This window comes from Petaurus breviceps, unplaced genomic scaffold (genome assembly GCF_028583685.1).
Source record: "Petaurus breviceps papuanus isolate PSGF00001 unplaced genomic scaffold, PetGlider_PUasm1.0 138, whole genome shotgun sequence".
NCBI lineage: Eukaryota > Metazoa > Chordata > Mammalia > Diprotodontia > Petauridae > Petaurus > Petaurus breviceps.
In genome coordinates, this window is record NW_027185694.1 from 8,856,568 (window position 1) to 8,878,370 (window position 21,803).

Consider the following 21,803-nt stretch of genomic DNA (forward strand, 5'->3'; position numbering starts at 1 on the left):
AATACAGAATAAGTCCATTTACTCAGATGTCCTTTTATAAAGAACAGTCACCTCATTTTCATGTTCTTGCTGCACTGTGCCAAGTATAGTTTTAGTATGATGTCTAAGTCACATACGATACACTGAGGTTAGCAACTCATGGACTGGCTTGAAAAGATTGAGTGTATTAGCCCAAGTGTGGAAGATACATGCCACTAACCTTTCCAAAATACTCTAACAGGAGAAATTATGAGATTACTTTAGTATTTTTCTCTTTAGCCTTTGCATGGCCACATTAAAACTTCTACTTTGAAGAGAAGGATGTAGGAATGGTGGTTGTCTGTCACTTTGGCAATATGCTATAACCTTATACATTGCCATGTATATTTCATATCAGGATGATATCTCAGTGTGGAGGAAACTATCTCATGGGAATGGCTATGGTGAATGGCAGGTTGTTGGAAACATACCACTTCACTGGTGATTTCCACTTGCTCCAACCTATGAATCTTTCAATTAATCTCTAGCCTTGTAAATTACCTTATAATCCAAATCGGAGCATGATAGTACATGATACTTAAGTATGTGTTAGATGCTAAAAAAAAAAAGTTAAATATCTATCATGGAATGTAAAGGATGATGCTACCAATTTATTGGCTAAGAATTAATTTCTAACACATTTTTTCTACCAAATTCATCAACATCGGATAGTCACACTAACATCTTTGGCACTCCTTTACTTGAGGGAAATGGGAAAACACAGCTATGTACTTTCTCTTGGACAGGCTGCACTTTACAGTTACTCTGAGACCACTCTCTCACCCTAACATTATCACATGGAGTTGCTGGCATGAAACTTAGGAATCTGTTTCCTTTCACTGAACAGATGAAATAATCTCTCAATAATGCAAACTTACTTTCATAACAAAGACAAAATACAAATGTAAGCATAACAGCAGAGGGGGCGGCCAGGTAGCATAGCGAGTAAGAGCACTGGCCCCAGTGTTGGGATGACCTGGGGATCAAATCCAGCCTCAGATACTTAGCATCACACCCAGAAATAACTGGCCATGTAACCTTGAGCAAGCTACTTAAGCTGCTTTAAAAAAATAAATAAATAACAGCAGAAAATAGATGAAAGGAAATATTTTTGAGATTATAAGAAGCTAATAATTCAGTTTTAAAAAGTCTCAATAAAGGGGTGGCTAGGTGGCACAGTGAATAAAGCACTGGCCCTTGAGTCAGGAGGACCTGACTTCAAATCTGGCCTCAGACACTTAACACTTACTAGCCATGTGACCTTGGGCAAGTCACTTAGCCCCAATTGCCCTGCTTTCCCCCCTCCAAAAAAAAGCAAAAAAAAAAGTCTAAGTAATTTATCCAGTTGCTGCCTCTCAAAACAAGTTTACTATTTACTATGTATAATTAGATTATATAATTGCATTAATGTATTATCATTATATAATTATTAAGGCATTTGTGAACAATTAGGAAGGACAGCAAAAGATAAGTTGAAATTTACACTAAAAAATTAAATTTCCTGTCTTGCAACATTAAGAACACCTTTTAGTTAAGTTTTCATATACTTGTAAGAATTTATCAGTCAAGTTCAATTCTCTCACTATTCTAAATAGCATGTAAAATCAGTACAAAGGATATAGATGTCCTAATCCCTATAAGTCAGTAATCTTTATAAGACTTTTACTGTATCATGCCCATGGGATGAATTTACACCTCATAAATTACATTAAAATTTAGTTTATCTTGTGCTATTTAACATAATTTTTTTCTTTCTTAATATGTCTAAATGTGATACTGAATTTTATCTTTAAAGCATATAGTAAATACTTTTAACACAATTTTAATCTCCTATGCTCTCTGAAACTGATTACTAACCCATACACTGATTTGAAGTGCTTACCTTTGTGTCTCCAAATTACTGAAGCAAATATAAAAAAAAAAAACCAAGAAACAAAATTACTTTTTCAGTAGCTCAAAAAAACTTGCAAACGTCTCACATTTTCACTTTGCTCAATCATGTTAACTGAGAATTAATAAAAAAAAATTGTTCTCATTCTCAGGCTGGACCTGGGATTTCCTTGGTATAGGAAGCTCCCACTAAGGAACTTCATCCACCACTGTAGGTGGCCACCTTCATCCAATTTCATCTTAAGAGAGTTGCTTGGGGAACTAAGAGATTAAGTACCTTGCCCAGGGTCACACAACCAGTATGTGGGAGAGGTAGCATTTGAACCCAAATCTTCCTTACTACAAATCTACACATGATGCCAAAATACTTTTTACCCTAAGATACCTTATCAGATACCACTATTAAGTTATTGAAATTTAGCTCTAATAATTCTATATGTAAACAATAATTTGCAATTTCAAGAATGTTGTAAGCATAAAATTAATTCTTAAGGTAATAAAGGATAACTGACAATACAGAAAGCATTTTTTATATACTAATTACTTTTTTCATTATCTGATGTGATCCAAATGTTAAAAAAAAAATTATCGGTGGGCAAATTGTAGTCCACCTCTTTCCATTTAGCAATCCACACTCTTTTAAAAACCACTGTTGCATGTATCTTCCAAAAAAGGAACCAGTGTGAAATCAAAGATGTACATTTAAAGCATGATGTAAGGATATTTAAATTAATAAAGGGAGAGTGGCTACACCTATAATATTACTAGTGTAGATCTCACAGGGAGAAACTTCCTCTATCACTGTATGTTGGCACCAGATGTGTGACTTCCTTGGACTTATGGTATCAATATATATCAAAAGGTGAGACTTTTAACACTGTTCTTCTGCCTCTAAAGTCAGTTCTCTACTATGCACAACTTAAAGAGCTTAAAAATATGATGTCCTCACTGAACACGTTCTTCTTATTCTCATATACCCATAGAGCTGGGGTTGGAAAAGAACCCACACTTGATTTCCACATCAAATCCCTAACAGGATTTCTATGACAGTACTATTTGAGAGCAAAGGTAGTACATGATGGTTGTGTGGATCAGAGCAAGCTACTTAATTTGTCAGGACCCAAGGTCACTTTCTAAAACTAAGAAGTTTTAGATAATCTGCATTGAAGAGGCTAATTTCCTTGATGAAATCACAGGTTCAGAAAAAAAAAATCTCTACAACGTATGAAGTACCAAATAATGGGTTATTTTATGGGCTGACAAGTTGAATGGGAATGGTGGGACAACTTGGACAAGAACTGAACATGATAAGAAGACATAAATGGATCTGCCATCTGCACTGATGAAAGGAATGCTCTGAAGATCCACTAAACTACACACCACATCATGGGTGACAAAATGATGATTAACAATTAAACCAACAATAAAATTTTTACAAAGTCATTCTTTCAGTAACTGCTCTAAATGTACCAGTATTCAAAGATCCACTTATTCATATAAATATAAGGTGTATTTTCATTCTAGAACATCTGGATTGCTATTTATTCCTAAAAAAAGCTCAATGAAGAATCAGACTCCTTCCAGAGTTCCCTCTTTCAGGAAGTAACATTTAGGGGTTTGGAACAAGGTGAAAATTCACAGCTGACCAAGGAAAACCACGTTTCACTTTGGGAGCAAAATATATTTAATTTTACTACACATTTACTAACATTTAAGTTTATGCTGTCCACTATGCCTCTCATGTAGACTTTTTAAAGGGTAACTTTAGATCTAAGAATTTATTTTTCATAATTTTACATAACCTGTTAAATCTCTTTATCTATAACGGGGAAAAAATAGTTGCTCTTTTTTCTATTGACAGGTACAAACTGTTGTCCCAAAATAGTGCACAATCAAGAAAGTAAATACACAATCTCCCAAACAAGAAGCCTTTTTTTTAAGGCTTATGAGTGGGATGTACTTTTTCATGTTTTTTTTCCCCCTTTTCTTATAAAACTACAGTGAAGGCCATCTCGTGTACTCTTTGTTTTCTTAATTAAAGGGCCAACAATCTAGAGTGAAGGCAATCTTGATATTTTCCCACACAGATATCCTTCCAATATACTACCATTCTCATTAGCCACAAGATGGCATATAAAAGATTGATTACCAAGAGCAAATGAGAGGACATGAAAAAGAGACTTTACTGGAAGTTCTTACTCAGCCTTTGGCTGACAGTAGTTTTAAAATTCTTATACAATAAAAGCTCTATAAATACATAAATTTTAACTACACTTGATCATGGAATTGTAGCTCTAATTCCAGAAGTCTAGATAACCTGTATTTTGGAAGTTCTTTTGAACACAAATACCTAATCTTCCAATGCATTACTCAAAGAGAGTTTCTCTTTAAATCTATTTCTTTTTTTTTTTTTTAATGAGCAATTGGGGTTAAGTAACTTGCTCAAGGTTACTCTTCAAATCTATTTCATCTGAATTAGCGAACCATTTTATAAATATTTCAAAGGATAAATATAGATATGCCTTCCTCTGAAAATATCAGATGCATTTTTACATTTACTTCCTGGTTTAGTACTTCATTCATTCACTTTAGGTAAATGTATATTAAGGGAGGAAGACAGAAGAAAACAGACATCTTCAGAAATATCACTGATTTTAATAAGCATTATCTTTAGGTTGATTCTTCATTAAAATCCTTCCCCAAAATTTACTTTCAAAATGTTAGAAGGAAACAAACAGATATTCTACTCCTAAAAACCAATATAAAAAGTCCCCAAAAAAGCAAATAAGTTCAGCCTGGGGTGTTGGACAGGAGTTTATTTAGTAGCACTTTTTTCCTAAGTCATTTTTCTCTAAAACGCAAAAGCTGAGAATATTATGCCTATGCCAAATTATCTTAATTAAAATGCTCACAATCTGAACAAAGCCATCATTTAAATCTTCAATACAGTATAGTAATTAGAGCACATTTTAACTCTGAAGCTCTGTTGTGGAACATTTTGAGCACCCAAAAAAAAGGTAAGTAAATATTACAGGGGGAACTTCCAAGCGGCGTTAAAAAAGCAGGGTTACCAATACGAATAGTAGCTTTTCCTTTTCGACCACTTCCCAGAATTATAGTTCTTTTTTTCTGTTTAGTTTTGAAAAGGTCCTTTAAAGTTGGAGAACTTAACCACTTGTACTAGAAAAGAGAAGTAAAATACTACATTTCAGTGACAGGCAACTTATGAGGTTTTGGCTTCAGCCAGCAATTATAATTTTAAATAAATAAAAAATCTGTTTTGTCCTTTTGGTGACATAATTAGCAATATTATCTTTGGCAATAAGAATGAAAGGAAAAGTATAAGATTGCCTTTATTTTATTTAGCCAAAACATGACTGACTTGTAACTGAAAAATGAATTTCATCTGTGCCTTTGCTATTAAAGAATAAATATATCAACATATCCTTCTGGATGAAATAAAAAGTACACCATACCTCTGATTTAGCACTCTTTCCATTCTGGACAGCTCTGTCAATAACTGCTTTCATCAAAGAACGATCTAAAGTGAAATTAAAATTAAATTACAAGTTTTCCAGTGATTTTGTAAATGTTTTTGTTGAAAAACAGAAAACTAGCCAAATACCACTGCTGTCCCTTTTCCAGAAACAGAAAATCCTTAGCACTGTAATTATATACATATGACCTCTTTGTATGTTATTTCCCTTGCCCTTAAGCAATATGTGAGGGTATTTCTCCACAAAAATTCCCTCCAGGGGCGGCTAGGTGGCGCAGTGAGTAAGAGCGCTGGCCCTGGAGTCGGGAGAACCCGGGATCAGTTCGGCTTCAGATACTTAACACCCCCACAAAAAAAAAAACTGGCTGTGTAATCATGGGCAAGTTACTTAACCCCAATTGCTTAAAAAAAAAAATTCCTTCCAAAAAGGCTTCTTGACTTGTCAATAACAAGTGATGTAGATGAAAGAACAGATGAAGAGGCCTGAAAAATATTCTCTGCTTGAAGTTTAATACTAAATCACTGCTCAAATCACCTGACATACTCTTATTAATTCTTCAGTAGCACCTCCAGAGGATCTCAGACTCAAGGGCAGTGAGAGGTGTCCAATGGTAAATGTATCAAACAAGATAAGACATACGAATTATATTCTAAATACTCTAAGCATAATCTCAAAGATCATATAAACTTTATGAATTTACTGGCTAAAAAATGCAACTTTGGGGGCAGCTAGGTGGCACAGTAAATAGAGTACCCACCCAGAAGTCAGGAGGACCTGATTTCAAATTCGGCCTCAGACACTTGACACTTCACTAGCTGTGTGATCTTGGACAAGTCACTGAACCCCAACTGCGTTGCCTTCCCCCCTCAAAAAAATGCAGCTGGGGTGGCTAGGTGGTGCAGTGAATAGAGCACCGGCCCTGGAATCAAGAGGACCAGAGTTCAAATCCAGCCTCAGACACTTGACACAATTACTTTGACACTGTGTTTTTAGGCAAGTCAATTAACCCCAATTGCCTTCCAAAATAAAAAAAAAAAGGCAAAAAAAAAATACGCACCTTTGTAAGGGAAATTTAATCTTAAGATTTCCTGTGAGGAAATAGGCTCTAGCGAGGGTCTAACAGACAAAGGCGACAGAGAAAAATACAGGTCCTGGGGATACTTATGTGTATTCACTACCAAAAGTCAAAACATTTAATATATACAGTTCCCTGGCAAGGATGAAAAGTTCAAGGGAGTTGGAACAAGGGTCACCACCCCACCCCAAGGGGCCATACACCAAGTGGCAAGCAAAACTGTGGCAAAAAAATTACATAATAAAATGCTAAAGTTATTCTGCAGTGCCAGGCCTACAACTACAAGAGCCAAAACCCACACTGCCTTAGAAACAACCAGGAACCATTATAATGCATTTAATATTACAACCTCCATTTAAAAATAGTAAAAGAAATTGAGATTATGAGAGTCGACTTGGTAATATTTATAATTTAAACACTCAAGCTTTGTCACTAGCAAGTTTAATTAAGCAAAACAAATTTATTAACATACCAACTAGCGGGTTTTTTCTTATATCCAGAACCACCAAGGTTGTATTTCCTTCCAGGGCAGTTAGGAGAGTTTTAGCTCCCTTATCACTAATTCCACAGTGCTGCAGATCAAGTGCTTGAAATAAGAAAAAAACATTTCTACTTACTAAATTTATGTATTTAATGCATAGTCATCACTATTCACATATGGAGTATCCTTTTTTACATTATTATACTGAAATGAATCTGTAATCTCATTGACATGAGCATTGCCTCTGATAATGCATATGACAACCCTTCCATGTCTACCTATCCAGTGTGACTCTTGTCAAAGACCACTCTTACATTTCTCATCAGGGACCTAGCTAACACGTGATGTGCCTTCTTCACTTTCTTTTTATTATCAACAACAGCACATCTACACAGTACTAAAAGGTTTACAAAGCAAAATATTAGACCATAAAATTTACCTATATTTAATGTAGAGTCACAACTCACTCATCCATGAACTTGGAAATAACGTTAAACAATTGAAAAACACTTTTTAAGTAACTACTATGTGTCTGGTTCTGCATAGCCACTGAATATACAAAGATAAAAATAAAAAGTCCCTTCCCAATGCATATATAATTACCTCACAACCCTATCCAGGAGGAGGGTAGGTAATGCAAGTATTATTATCTCTACATTACAGATGAGGAAATGGAGGTCCACAGAGGTCAAGTGACTTGTCCAAGGTCATAAAGGAAGCATCAGATAAGGGACTTGAACTTCCCTACTCTAAGATTAAATCATGCTTTTTAAGATTATCAACATCAATATTTTAATTCTAGTTTGACCTCCCTATTACTGAGAACATTTCTGGGTTATCATTACATATATGCACAAAAAAATGTAAACTAATTTTAAAACAAGCAAAATTAAAACTATCAATGAGTTCTAAAATCTGACTTTCATTTTCGGTGGGGTGGGGAGGAAGAACAGAATGGATAATCTGTGCCTTGGTTACTTTCTATTAGTGTACAGGACCAAAACTGTGTTGTGTTAAGGCAAAAGAGCCATAACTAATCTGACTTCTTTGGCTTCCACTGGTTTATTAGCAATAGTTAGAATTAAAAATTTTGTGCTACATCCCTTGGTCATCTACCTGGTCTCAAGGGCGAGTCAAACAAAACTCTCAAGAGATTTGATATTATCAAGTATTTATTAAGCACCTACTATGAGCTAAGGGCTCGGGATACAAAGAATGATACAATCTCTATTCTCAAAGAGTTTATATTTTAATGGGAGAGACAACAAGCACACATATAAGTACATACAGAATAAATACAAAAAAAACTAAGTACAAAATAGTTAATACAAGAGAGTTTGTGAGAGAAAGCACTAATACTCAATGGGGACCAGAAAAGTACTGACATAAGCTAAGGCTTTTGAGGTATACATCTTGAAGGAGGAGATGGATTCTATGAGGTAGACATGAGGAAAAAAGACATTCTAGGAATTTGGAATGGTTAATATGAAGGCACAGAGATGGGAGATGGAATATCATCTGTGAAGAGCAGAGGGGAAGACAAGTTTGGCAGTATCACAAGAGTGCAGAAGGTGGAGTAATGTACAATGAGGCAAGCAAGATAGTTTGGGGCAAGCTTGTTAAGGATGTTTTAAAGTTACAGAGGAATTTATAGTGGATCCTAGAGTCTATAGAGATTGTGGATTATGGAGTGGAGGAGTCATGTGGTTAGAACACTTAAGGAAAATCACTAGCAGCTGTGGACAGGATGAACTGGATTGGAGAAATAAATCTAGGCAAGGGGTGATAAGGCCTGAAATAAGGTGGTGGCTGTGTAACAGAAGGGGTTGGACATGAGAGCCAACACAGGCAGAAAAAGCAAGATTGACAACTGGGTATGAGATATGAATAGAGAGAAAGTAAGGAGAGGAGAATGAGGCTACAAACTTGAGAAATCAGAAGAGTGATGAAGCCTTGGACAGAAATGGTGAGATTAGGAAGAAGAGAGGGATTGGAGGAAAAATATGAGAAGTCACCTGAGGAGAGGTGAGAGAGAACGTAGAGGGAGAAGAGAAGAGAAACTACAACAGTAAAGAAGGAAAGAAGTGCAAAAGACAAGAATTAAAAGGGAAGAGGAAGAATGCTAAGAGGGAAAAATGATGTACAGAGTGTCCCAAAAATCTTAGTGCTATTTTATGCCATTAAATCTTAAAACAGCACTAATACTTTTGGGGCATCTAAAAACATTTTTAACATAATTTATTAAAAACATAAAAATGATGTTTCAGAATCAGAGGGTAAAATAGAGGTTGAAAGAATCCACCGATAGGAGGCAAAGTCAAGATGGCAGAGTAGAAGCAGGACCTCTGAGTGGCTCCAGCTTCCACCTTCCCCAATCAATGTAAAAAGGGGACTCTGAACAAACTTTGGAGTTGCAGAACCCACAAAATGACACAGAGAAGCTAACCTCCCACTGAGGACAGCCCAGCAGGAATGGGCCAGCACAGCGTTCTGGGAGCCCCAGAGCCGAGCCCAGTCCCATGCTCAAGGCTTTAGCCCCAGAGCAGGCCTGACCAGCCGCCAGCGTGAGGGACTCCAGATCAGCAGCAGCTGTGGCTGTTTCCAGATTTATCAACATACAGATGCAAAGGACAAAGTGAGAGGTTAGTGCAGTCTGCACTTTGGGACCCAGTAAGTGGGAGTGCATGGCTTTTGCCCCCAGGGTGAGAAGCCCTTGAGACTCCGGCACAGCCAGCCAGCATCACGTGGCAGCTTCAGCTCCTGGCCTGCAGAGTATAGGGGGACCAAGCACCAGTCTGAGGGGGAATCACTGTTGCTTTAACCTTCTCGAATCTGGATTGCAGTCTAGGGTGGAGGTGTGTGTCCAGCTTGCCAGAGTGTGTGGAAGCCTCAGAGAGGGCACCCATCTAATACCTCCAGCAGCTGAGAAAACCCCAGCATTTGGGACAAAAGCTCCCCTGTCTGGTGGCAGAGTCCTACTGTGGCAAAAAGCCCAGGGGTCAAGTGACTGAGGGGCGACATGAACAGGCAAAGGAAACAAAGCAGACAGAAGATTCCAACATTAGACTCCTATTTTGGGGACAAAAAGGAGCAAAGCATGGAACAGGAGGAAGACAGTGAAGTCAGCACTCCTGCACCAAAAGCTTCAAAGGAAAATATGAGCTGGTTACAGGCCATAGTAGACCTTAAGAAGCAGATAAGAGAAGTGGAGAAAAAATTGGGAAGAGAAATGAGAATGATGCAAGAAAGTTACGAAATGAGAGTCAATAGCCTGACTGAGGAAAATAACACCTTAAAAAACAGACTAACTCAAATGGCAAAAGAGGCTCAAAAAAGGCAATGAGGAGAAGAATGCCTTAAAAAGCCAATTTTGCCAGATGGAAAAAGAATCTCAAAAGCTCAATGAAGAGAATCATTGCTTCAGAATTGGACTGGAGCAAATGGAAGTTAGTGACTTTATGAGAAATCAAGATACTGTTAAACAGATCCAAACAAATGAAAGAATAGAAGGCAATGTGAAATATCTCATGGGAAAAACCACTGGCCTGGAAAATAGATCCAGGAGAGATAATTTAAAAATTATTGGACTACCTGAAAGCCATGATCCAAGTAGGAACCTAGAAATCATCCTCCAAGAAATTCTCAAGGAAAACTGCCCTGATGTTTTAGAACCAGAAGGCAAAATAGAGGTTGAAAGAATCCACCAATCACCTACTGAAAAAGATCCCAAAAAGAAAACTCTTAGGAATATTATAGCCAGCTTCCGGAATTCCCAGATTAAGAAGAGAATATTACAAGCAGCCAGGAAGAAACAATTTGAATATTGTGGAAACACAATCAGGATAACCCAGGATCTGGCAGCTTCTACACAGAGGGATCCAAGGGCTTGGAATATGATATTCCAGAGGGCAAAGGAGCTGGGATTAAAACCAAGAATCACCTACCCAGCAAAACTGAGTATCATGTCTCAGAGGAAAATATGGTCATTCAGTGGGATAGAGGACTTTCAAGCATTCTTGATGAAAAAACCAGAGTTGAATAGAAAAACTGACATTCAGATACAAGAAGCAAGAGAAGCATGAGAAGGTAAACAGGGAAAAGAAATCATAAGGAACTTATCAAAGTTGAACTATTTACATTCCTACATGGGAAAACAATAATTGTAACTTATGAAACTTTTCTCAGTAGTTGAAGGGGTTAGAAATATATATATATATATGTCTATATATGAAGGTATATGGGCATATGAATACATATGTGAATGCGTGTATATATGTTTACAGGTATACATAGATAGAGGGCAAAGGACCAATTTAACAGGAAGGGATGATACTTAAAAGGTGAAATTAAGAGGTGAGACAGGAATATAATGAGAGGAGATGGGGAGAGTCAGAATGGGGTAAACTATCTCATATAGAAGAGGCAAAGGAAAATGGTTACAATGGAGGAGAAGAATAGCAAGGCAAAAGGGAATGGGTAAACCTTACTCCCATTGAATTTGGCTTGGGAAGGGAATGACATACACACTAAATAGGGTATCTCACCCTACAGGAGAGAAGGGGATGAGAGGGGGGATGATGGAAGGGAGGGCAGGCTGGGGGGGAGGGAAGCTGGAAGCACACACTTCTGAAAAGAGACGGAATCAAAATAGAGAACAGAACAAGTGGGAGGTAGGATAGGATGGAGGGAAATATAGTCAGTCTTTTACAATATATCTACTATGTTATTATTTTGCATTATCTACACATGTACAACCTATACTGAGCTGCTTATCTTCCCAGTAAGGGTGGGTGACAAGGGAGGAAGGGAATGAATCTGGAATTCAAAGTTTTCAAATCAAATGTTTAAATATATATATATATATATATATATATATACATATACTATTATTAATACCACTTTACATATAATTGGGAAATAAGATATACAGGCACTGGGGCATAGAGATCCACCATGCCCTACTGGAAAAGTGGAAAGGGGTATGGGAGAAAATATGGGAGAGACGGGGCGGCCAGGTAGCACAGCAAGTAACAGCACTGGCCCCAGAGTCGGGATGACCTGGGATCGAATCCAGGCTCGGACACTTAGCACCCACCAAGAAACACCTGGCTGTGTAACCTTGAGCAAGTTACTTAACCCCAATTGCTTAGGAGCGGCCAGGTGGCACAGTGAGTAAGAGCATTGGCCCCAGAGTTGGGATGACCTGGGATCAAATCTGGGCTCTGATACTTAGCACCACACCCAGAAATAACTGGCCGTGTAACCTTGAGCAAGTTATTTAACCCCAATTGCTTTAAAAAAAAAAAAAAAGAAAATATGGGAGAGAGCAGATGGGAGGAGGGGATATCCTGTGGGACTGCTATTTGGGGCGGTGAGTAGGGGAAAAATGGACAGAATTTGTAACTCAAAATCTGGCAGAAATGAATGATGTAAATGAGAAGTTAATAAAGCATTTGAAAAACTGAAAAAAAAAGTATCCATCAATCACCTCCTGAAAAAGATCCCAAAAAGAAAACCCCTAGGAATATTATAGCCAGGTTCTAGAGTTCCCAGATAAAGGATAAAATATTACAAGTGGCCAGGAAGAAACAATTTGAATAGTGTGGAAACACAATCAGGCTAGCACAGGATCTGCCAGCTTCTACACTGAGGGATCGAAGAGCTTAGAATATGATATTCCAGAGGTCAAAGGAGCTGGGATTAAAACCAAGAATCACCTACCCAGCAAAACTGAGTATAATGCTTCAGGGGAAAATATGGTCATTCAATGAAATAGAGGACTTTCAAGCATTTTTGACGAAAAAACCAGAGTTGAACAGAAAAATTGACATTCAGATACAAGAAGCTAAGATAAGCATGGGAAGGTAAACAGGGAAGAGAAATCATAAGGAACTTATCAAAGTTGAGCTATTTATATGCTTACATGGAAAAATGATAATTGTAACTGATGAAACTTTTCTCAGTATGAGAATAGTTGAAGGGAATAGAAATGTGTATGTGTGTGTGTATATACATACACATGTCTATATAGGAGAGTGTATAGGTATATGAATACATATGTGAGTGTGTGTGTATATATATATATATGTTTACAGGTATACATAGAGGGCACAGGACCAACTGAATAGGAAGAGATGATACTTAAAAGGTGAAATTAAGAGATGAGAGAGGAATATAATGAGAGGAGATGGGGAGAGACAGAATGGGGTAAACTATCTCATATAGAAGAGGCAAAGGAAAATGGTTACTATGGAGGGGAAGAACAGGAAGGCAAAAGGGAATGAATCAACCTTACTCTTATTGAATTGGGCTTACGGAGGGAATGACATACACACTAAATAGGGTATCCCACCCTACAGGAGAGTAGGGGGGAAAGGGACAAAAGGGGGAATGGTGGAAGGGAGGGCAGGCTGGGGGGGGAGGGAAGTTGGAAGGACCCACTTTTGAAAAGGGACAGGATCAAAGTAGAGAATAGAACAAGTGGGGGTAGGATAGGAGGGAGGGAGATATAGTCAGTCTTTCCCAATATATCCACTATGGAAATGTTTTGCATAGCTACACATGTACAACCTATACTGAATTGCTTATCTGCCCAGTAAGGATGGATGACGACACAGGAAAGGAAAGAATCTGGAATTCAAAGGTTTAAAATCAAATGTTCAAGATATATTATTATTTTACATGTAACTGGGAAATAAGATATACAGGTCCTGAGGCACAGAGATCCACTGTGCCCTACTGGAAAGTTGGAGGGGTTATGGGGGAAGATATGCAAGAGAGCAGATTGGGGGAGGGGATATTCAGTGGGATCGCTGTTTTGGGGTGGTGGGTAGGGGAAAAATGGGGAGAAAATTTGTAACTCAAAATCTTGTGGAAATGAATGATGTAAACTAAAAAATAATTTAAAAAATTAAAAACATAAAAATTATATCAAAATATTATATTTTTATACATTAAGACTTTTATACACATACATTAAACAAAAGCAAAAACAATGAAGAAAACAGCCACAAAGAATTTTCTAACCAGTCAATGTTTCCCAGAAGCAAGGAGTTAATAAAGGCATTTCTCTAAAGCATATTAACCTATAATATAGAGAAAACACAAACTAAAGATCTTGTATGTAATGTCCCTTACTTCAACATTATTATTTAAATAATATTGTGAAAGCCAGGGTATGAATATCAAACTAAAATACTTTATTTCACAACAGAGCAAAGCAAAGAATCTTGCAGTAAATCATTTTTGTACTTGTCCTGATGGACTAGGTCAGAGACCACTTCCGCTATCCCCCAGAAACAATTATTTTTACCAACCTCTCAGCCACAAACTGTCACGAAGACATTCTGCAAAAGCACTGACACCCTGATCGCCAATCAGGGTGTTGTAATTGAGTGAGATGCGCTTCAAGCCCGCCATGCCATCCAGATCAGGGTTCCGATAGCGAAGACTCTCTGCCCACACATCTTCATGCCTCCTTATTGCCTGGTACTTGAAATATTTATATAAATGAAATAAGTCTCTGGGAATAATCAATACTTATGTAAACATAGTCGTTTATAAAATGATCTATTAAATTGTAAATTCACATATACTACCCATAAGTCATGAAAACAAACTTGAAAAATGTGGTTGAGTAAAAAGGACTATAAATAATCAGAGGTCCTCATGTCTAGCTCTCCCACCCACTGAAATGTACAAACTGGGGCAAGTCATTCAACCCTTCTGGGTTTTGTTTTTTGTCTATAAAAATGGGGAGATTCAAAGAAATGATTGATAAGATCCTAAAATTCCAGGATTCAGCATATCAAGAAGTAAAACATAACAGATAAAGATTATTCAGAAAATTCATATTGTGATGCCATGGCAAGCTTCTTATTAACTCCATGCTTTTAAAATGAGGCAGTGGCAAGTTAAAATGACTTGAACAAGGTCATGGAAGGACTCACTGAGACAGAATCAGGACCAGAGGCCATGTCACTAAATACTAGGTCCAATGAACTTTCCATCCCCCCATACTGCCTGCTTCCTACAATTGTTAAATCAGAAATATGCATCATCATATATTAAAATAATAAAAAGGAAAATTTAAAAAAACATAAAGCAAGTTTCTCAAAAGAAATTCTTTACATAAATGGAAAAGCTTGGGAAGTTATTTGTATTAGAACAACTAAAATTATAGGTGCCCCCAAAGCACCAAAACTTGTCAGCTCTCTTTAGCAACAGCTGCATTCACTTTCTGTTTGGTCATCTAAGAAAGTAAATTTTTTGATCAATTTGTGTCAAATTTTTTTTGTGCTAGATGTATTAAATTATTAAGATTAAGGTTCAAATATTAATTACCTTTAAGATATTGGCCAGATGTTCTGCTCCACGCCAAGTCAAATTACATCCTGAGAAGTTTATAGTCTTGAGTGTTACTGAGGTCTTAACACTTTGACAGATAGCTAAAAATAACAGAGCAACCAAAGACAAAGAACAGATCAAACACAAATATTCATTATTCACTTTTCTGAGTCTATTCTTATTCAGTATCTGTTTTGCATTACTAAATAGTTTTTGGTCTTTTTTTTTTTTTGCTAATACCTGTATATACACTAAGCCTACTGAACAGAAAAGATATGACAACTATTACTATTACAATGTTATTCCAATTTACAAAAATCACAAGCTAGCTAGCTAAAAATGACACAGTTAAGTGCATGGAATTTGCTTTTGATATGCTAAGAATTTTCTTGTATTTTTAAAGGATAAATTAAAAACATTTTCTTCTGTCTATGTCTTAATTTCTATATAATCACTGAGAAAAAAGATTTTCTCCAAAATCATATGCTCTACAATCTATTTTCATTTGTGTCTGTATTTATTAAATAATATTAAGTATTTATTAAATAACAATTACATGTCTATCACTGCACTGCATTCCAAGGAGGTCTACAAGGAAGGCATAGTCACTGACCTTAAAAACTTTATAATCTATTTGCGAATACAATTCAATACTCATTTTTTTTAAAAAAATGACAGAATACAAATCAAGATATAATCAAGTGCTAACTAATATGGTGCAAAATTAATAAAACGGGATAAGAGATTGGGGAGGACAGGTTAGTGGTTAGTAGTAGTAGGAAAAGTTAGCAGTTGATAGCTTCACATTAGTAGACTTGGTCTGGATTCTAAAGAATAAATAAAATTTAAGATAGATGGAAGGAAAAATAAATTAATATAAAAACTCACTTTCTAAACCTCCATCTCCAATTGGGCAATATGCTAGTGATAGATGTACCAAAGATGCTGATTTATTCAATCCCTTCAATGAAAAAAAATCATATTGTTAGAACACAAGAAGAGGGTTTAAAAACAGAACTACCACCAAATGATGAATTTTAAAAACCTTACCCTTGTTAACAGTATTAAATCTCGTTCTCTTAAATATATTCCCTGAAGCTCGAGGTTCTTCAGAGCAGTAGACACACTTAAACAGCCTTTAATAGCTTTACATAATTGGATAGTCACTTCTTTGGATCTAATTGTAGGAATTCGCCTTTTAGAATAGGCTTTATACCTATCAGAAGCTAGAAAAAAAGGTTTTCCAAAATTTATTATCCAAAGAAAACTTGTACCAATGACAACAACAAAGAGATTATATAGAACATTCTTTTTTCCTATATTAAGAACTGGATTCTGTGTGAATAAGCTATTTCCCCTCTTCCAACTGTTCACATAAATACAAACATTAAACAACTGCATGAGGAAAGATACAAAGTTTAAGTAACTTTATCTCTAGGAGCTGAAAGTTTTAGCAAGGGGTCAAGAGCTATAATATACATGATTAACTACATTAATCACGTTACAAATAAAAAGTTATAAAACAAAGTGTGAAATCTGACGGAAAAGTTCATTGTCATTTAGGGAGATCAGAGAAGGTTTTCTTAGAATAAGTAGTATCTCAGATATTAATGGATGGGTTTGACAAGAGGGAAAGTAAAGGATAATAAAAGGGTCAGGAAAAAAGAATGTAATTCTAAGGGTACAGTGAGTGTTTAGGAGAGCAGAGTCTAGTTTGGCTAGAGTGTCGACAAATATGACAAGTGTTTCAAGTAGCATGCTGCAGACTACTTGTTTAATGAAGCTTCCTTACCTCATGTACCACAATAAGCACAAATGGATGTGAACTAATATAAAAAGGTCACATGATAAAAATCCCTGGAAGAAAATAGGCTGAAAGACTTTTCACAACTATACCAACAGGTGCTTTAAAAAAACACCATAGATCTCCCCTATGCTGTCCAGGCTGGAAAAAATCAGGGACAACTCAAGGGCCCAATCTCACTGACATCAGAACTTTACCCTGCTCCATGTCTGTCCTGGGTTGGCTGGCCCTCCTTATAAGGGCAACCCTTGGCTCCCCAACTCCCATGGGTACACACTCAGATTCCCTAGTAGCTGGGATTTCAACTATACACTATATTATCCAGCTGTGAGGTAAATTTTTAAAAGCTAAAACAGACAATTTTTACTATACAAAATTAAAAAGCTTCATTCACTAATGAAAACAAAATAGAGAAACTGCACACTGGGAAAATATTTGCATAAATATCATTAATAAAAGTATGATATTAAAAAATACATGGAATTGAAAAGAATATAACACCAATAATCATAATAGTTTTCAAACTGCAAACTATAAATGGTTTCAAAACATGTTTCAAATTACTTATGAAACTAAAATAACTCTTGAGGTTTCACCTCACCTAATACAAATGAGCAAAAATGATAAAAAATGAATAGTGTTTGAAGCCTGTAGGAAGACACACATTAATAAATACAATTGGTAAAGCTGTGAAGGGTCCAAATATTCTAGATTTCAATTTGAGACTATTTAAAACCATCCACATCTGCCATTCTAGCCATCATACTACTGGGTATATAATCCAAAGACAAAAACAAAGATTCAATATATACCAAAATATTAATGACAGTGCTCTTTGTAGTAGGAAAGAGCTAGAAACAAAGTGGGGGTTCATGACTGGAGAATGGCCAAAAAACCAGGGTATATGAATTTTATGGAGTATCACTGGGCAGTAAGAAATGATGAATATCATTTCCCTTGGAGCAATGAGGGAAGATTTGTATGAGTAGAAGCAGAGGGAAGCAAATTAGAAAGAAAGAGAATAATATACACAAGGAATACAACAATCTGAATGAAAAGCAGACTACAAAGTTGCCTGGCTCCCAGCACACCCTTAGTCTTTACTGGGAGAAGAGAAGAGCTAGCAGGACAGAAGACTGTCTGCATTGTTATCAGTAGTCACTGAACTGCAAAGTTCAACTTAGTGGTTTTTCTTTGTCTCCAGGGAGAGCTCAATCTGGAGAACTGTGTTGAAATCACAATGGCAAAATACATCAATGAAACTGATTTTTCAAAAGTAAAAATAAAATTAAGGGGCTGGACTAGAAAACGACTCAGGTCCATTCTAGCTATCTATCTATCTAGGAGCCTATGAACTTCCTCCTTAATGATAGTAATAATAACAGGTAACATTTATTAAGTGCCTAATTTATGTTGGGCACCGTGTTAAACACTTTACAATTATCTCATTTAATCCTCACAACCTTGTGAAGTGGGTGCTATTATTATCGTCCATTTAAAGATGAGGAAACCGAGGCTGACAAAAGTTAAGTGACTTGCCCAGGGTCACACTGCTGGATCTGAACTCAAACTCCTCTTCCTGATTTCAGGTTTTTGGAACTCTATCCCACAGTACCACCTAACTCCCTTTGATACCTTAGTACTAAGTACTTGGTACTAGGTCATATTCAAATAAAATACCAGGGACCATTATATATTACTACTATTCCATTTACTAAATTATTATTTTGAATCTCTGTAATGGGAATTTGAAGATCTTTCCTGCCCCTTAATAGACCTGGGGGGGAGTTTGAAGACCTCCCCTGCTGTGAGTATAAACTGCCCCCCCTAGAGCCTACAGGGAGCTTCCCTGCTGAGAGGTGGGCTCTGCCCCTGATAGGCTGAATGTAGTCACATGGAAGCTGTGGTAGGAGGAGCTTGCTGAGGAGAAGCAGAGCCCACAGAGGAGCTGGTAGACAGGAGAGCTAACCTGACAGTTGCAGACAGTTGGGGACAGAGGAAGAGCTTAGGCAAAGAGACAGGGAATTTTGTGAGTAAATACTGATCACCTATTGGTTTGTGGGAAGGCTAAAGGATGCTATGGCTCTCAGCATTATTATGGCTTTTGAATACCTTTGATACTTCAGCTTACTGGTTTTGGGATTCGGTTTTCTGAGGTTTAAATAAATCCTTCAACTTTATCCTTTATCTGGAGAGTCTGACATATTTCGCAATTGAACATCATGTGATAGTTATAGTCACGGTCTCTATTGTGATCGTGGACACTGTAAATATTGCATTGGCACTAAAATCCCTAAGTAGCGAGCAAGAGGTGTTAGAAAATCAGAAAACAGTTTTGTGGAGAGCTATTTTGTGGTACCATGTAGCAAAGTGAGCACATGATAAATGCCACAAAGAAAATGATGAATTAGAGGCTAACATAGAAAAGTAGACAGTGTTAATGCAGTTCTGTGTAATGAAAAGAACACTGGCCTTGAAGTCAAATGATCTAGGTCAGAAAGAACCTAGCACGGGGCCTGGGACCTGACTAAATGCCTGCTTTGCTGCCACAATTATTTTCCTAGTAAGCTCTTGCCACAACAAATAAACCCTACTTGAAATTTACTTCAAGAAAACCATACTAATGTGTAATGTTCTACTTTCCCCACCTCTTAAATCTACCCTATGAGATGTCGTTATTACAGGCAAGGCCTGGGGGTACCCACCTATGTACTAGTGAAAGTATAATTTCCCAGTTGTCCAAAACTTTACATGTTCTCTCCCTGGGAACTTAACAGCTTAAAGGTTTAAGTAGCATTTCAAATATGAAACACAAACCTGAATCTCCAAACCCTGGTTGATATGAGCTCCTGATGGCAATAGAGGGCAAATTTTTGTTTATTCTAAGGGCACTTAGCAAAGGTGCCCAGTCCAGGAGCTTGAGGCGGTCTGCATTGAAATCGAGCACCCCGAGCCTCAGACTGGCTCTCACAACAGGTAGAGGGATAGAGTCTTGAAGTGCACAAAGATATTCATAGTGAGAAAAGAAATCTGCAGCACTCTCTCTCCGGAGCTTCACTGAGTCAATCATTTTCTGGTCACCAGCTGAAACCCACCCTGACACCTGGGAAAGGAAAAAAAGAGCAGAGATTTATTCTCAGCAGCAAATTTTGGTAGGGCATCTGGATTTGGTTTTTTTTTTCTTTTCCTTTTTGGATGATAAGGGGAAAAGTGGGAAGAATGGCTTTATTAAACTTTTCCTGAAACTACTGTATCCACCTTCTACACCTCCTAAGAACAGAGAAACTGTGGAGAGGGGTGGGAGTTGGGAGGGGCTGTTTGCAGGATGCTAGGAAAGCGTTGAAATTAACCTCCACGTCTCCCTTTGCACTTAAATTGTTGTTCAGTCCTTTCCAGTTGTGTCTGACTTCATGGACACTTGGGGTTTTCTCGGCAAAGATACCAAAGTGGTTTACCATTTCCTTCTCCAGCTCATTCTACAGATGAGGAACCTGAGTCAGAGAGGGTTAAGTGCCTTGCCCCTGGTCACAGAGTTAGTAAATGTCCAAGGTCAGATCTGAACCTAGGAAAATGAGTTTTCCTGACTCCAGGCCTGGCACTCTATCCACTGTGCCAGCTAGCTGCCCTTTTACAATAAAAAGCAGGTTAAAAAAATTTTGACTCGCTGTATGACTTTAGGCAAGTCACTTAATCCCAATTGCCTTGCCTTCCCCCCTCCAAAAAAATAAATGCTTGTTAAGGACTGTTTGTAGGATATTAGGGCAGCAGTTGGAATCCTTCCCCCAAACTCCCTTTACAATGAAAAGACGATTAAAAAAAAAAAAAGGGTGATCTGGGAGGTGGATGCCAGGACAGCAACTGGAATTAGCTCTCCTCCCTCCTCCCAGGCCTCTGGCTGGTATGCTGTTTATGAACTTCCTCTGCACTGAAAAACAGATATGCACACATATATGAATGAGTGTGTGAGTGTGTGTGTGAGGGCGCGCGTGCATGGGGGGGTGCTGTTTGCAGGACGCTTAAGGCAACAGGTAGAATCTGGTCCACTCCCCTCCCCCCAGGTCTCTGTGTGGAGTACTGTTTACAACGAACCCCTTTACACCGAAAAGCAGATCAAAGCTACTCACACCTTAGGACAAGCAGCGCAGGAGTAAGGGCGGGAGCAGCAGCAGCCAGGGGGGCCGGAAGCCGCAGGAGGCCGAGGGCCAGGAGGCGGTATGGGGGCTGCTGCGCTGCCCGCCGCCGCCGCTGCTGTTGCGGCAGCCCTTTGACTCCCGAGACTCAATCCATTCCCTCACCCCATCCCCCCGTGCTCCGAGCTCCGCGCCGTTCACCTTTTCGGCTAAAGAAAGTTGACCCCCGGCTACATCTCTTTCAATCCGGTGCTCGCCCGCGGTCCGGCCGTTAGCTGCCGCTTCATTGTCCTCCGCAGGTCGGCACCTCCCACCGCATTGGTTCTGTTTGGTGTAACCCGGGAAGGTAGCGCCGACGCCGACGAGCGAGCGAGCGTCCCCACGCAGGCCGCTAACGTCAGCACGTCGCCTCCGCCCCCGGGGAGGGCGGGGCCAGGCCGCTCGCGTGCTGGAGATTGGCTGCGGGAGCTTGGCGGGTTTTCAGGAGCATCAGTCATGGACTGTGAGCTCTGAGAAGTACTTCAGGTTGGGGAGTCCCAGATTTGGGGTTCTGAGGGACCTT

At 38.1% G+C, this 21,803-nt stretch overlaps 1 protein-coding gene across 3 annotated transcripts in view; it reads right to left on the reverse strand.

The window, feature by feature from the left end:
- Positions 1-21,597, reverse strand: part of CEP78 (centrosomal protein 78) — a 41,198-nt gene extending 19,601 nt beyond the window's left edge. The window contains exons 1-10 of one of the 3 annotated variants that reach the window (XM_069105537.1): positions 21,443-21,597; positions 19,929-20,214; positions 16,358-16,533; positions 16,196-16,268; positions 15,305-15,408; positions 14,278-14,452; positions 6,953-7,066; positions 5,385-5,449; positions 4,980-5,088; positions 1,901-1,918 (exon numbers count right to left, since the gene is read on the reverse strand). In XM_069105537.1, coding sequence (XP_068961638.1) covers positions 1,901-1,918; positions 4,980-5,088; positions 5,385-5,449; positions 6,953-7,066; positions 14,278-14,452; positions 15,305-15,408; positions 16,196-16,268; positions 16,358-16,533; positions 19,929-20,181 — 1,087 coding nt within the window. In that variant the 5' untranslated portion in view covers positions 20,182-20,214; positions 21,443-21,597. Of the gene's footprint in view, positions 1-1,900; positions 1,919-4,979; positions 5,089-5,384; positions 5,450-6,952; positions 7,067-14,277; positions 14,453-15,304; positions 15,409-16,195; positions 16,269-16,357; positions 16,534-19,928; positions 20,215-21,235; positions 21,373-21,442 lie in introns of those variants that run through there. The other 2 variants (XM_069105546.1, XM_069105554.1) reach the window with 2 other exon arrangements.
- Positions 21,598-21,803: the final 206 nt, after the last annotated feature.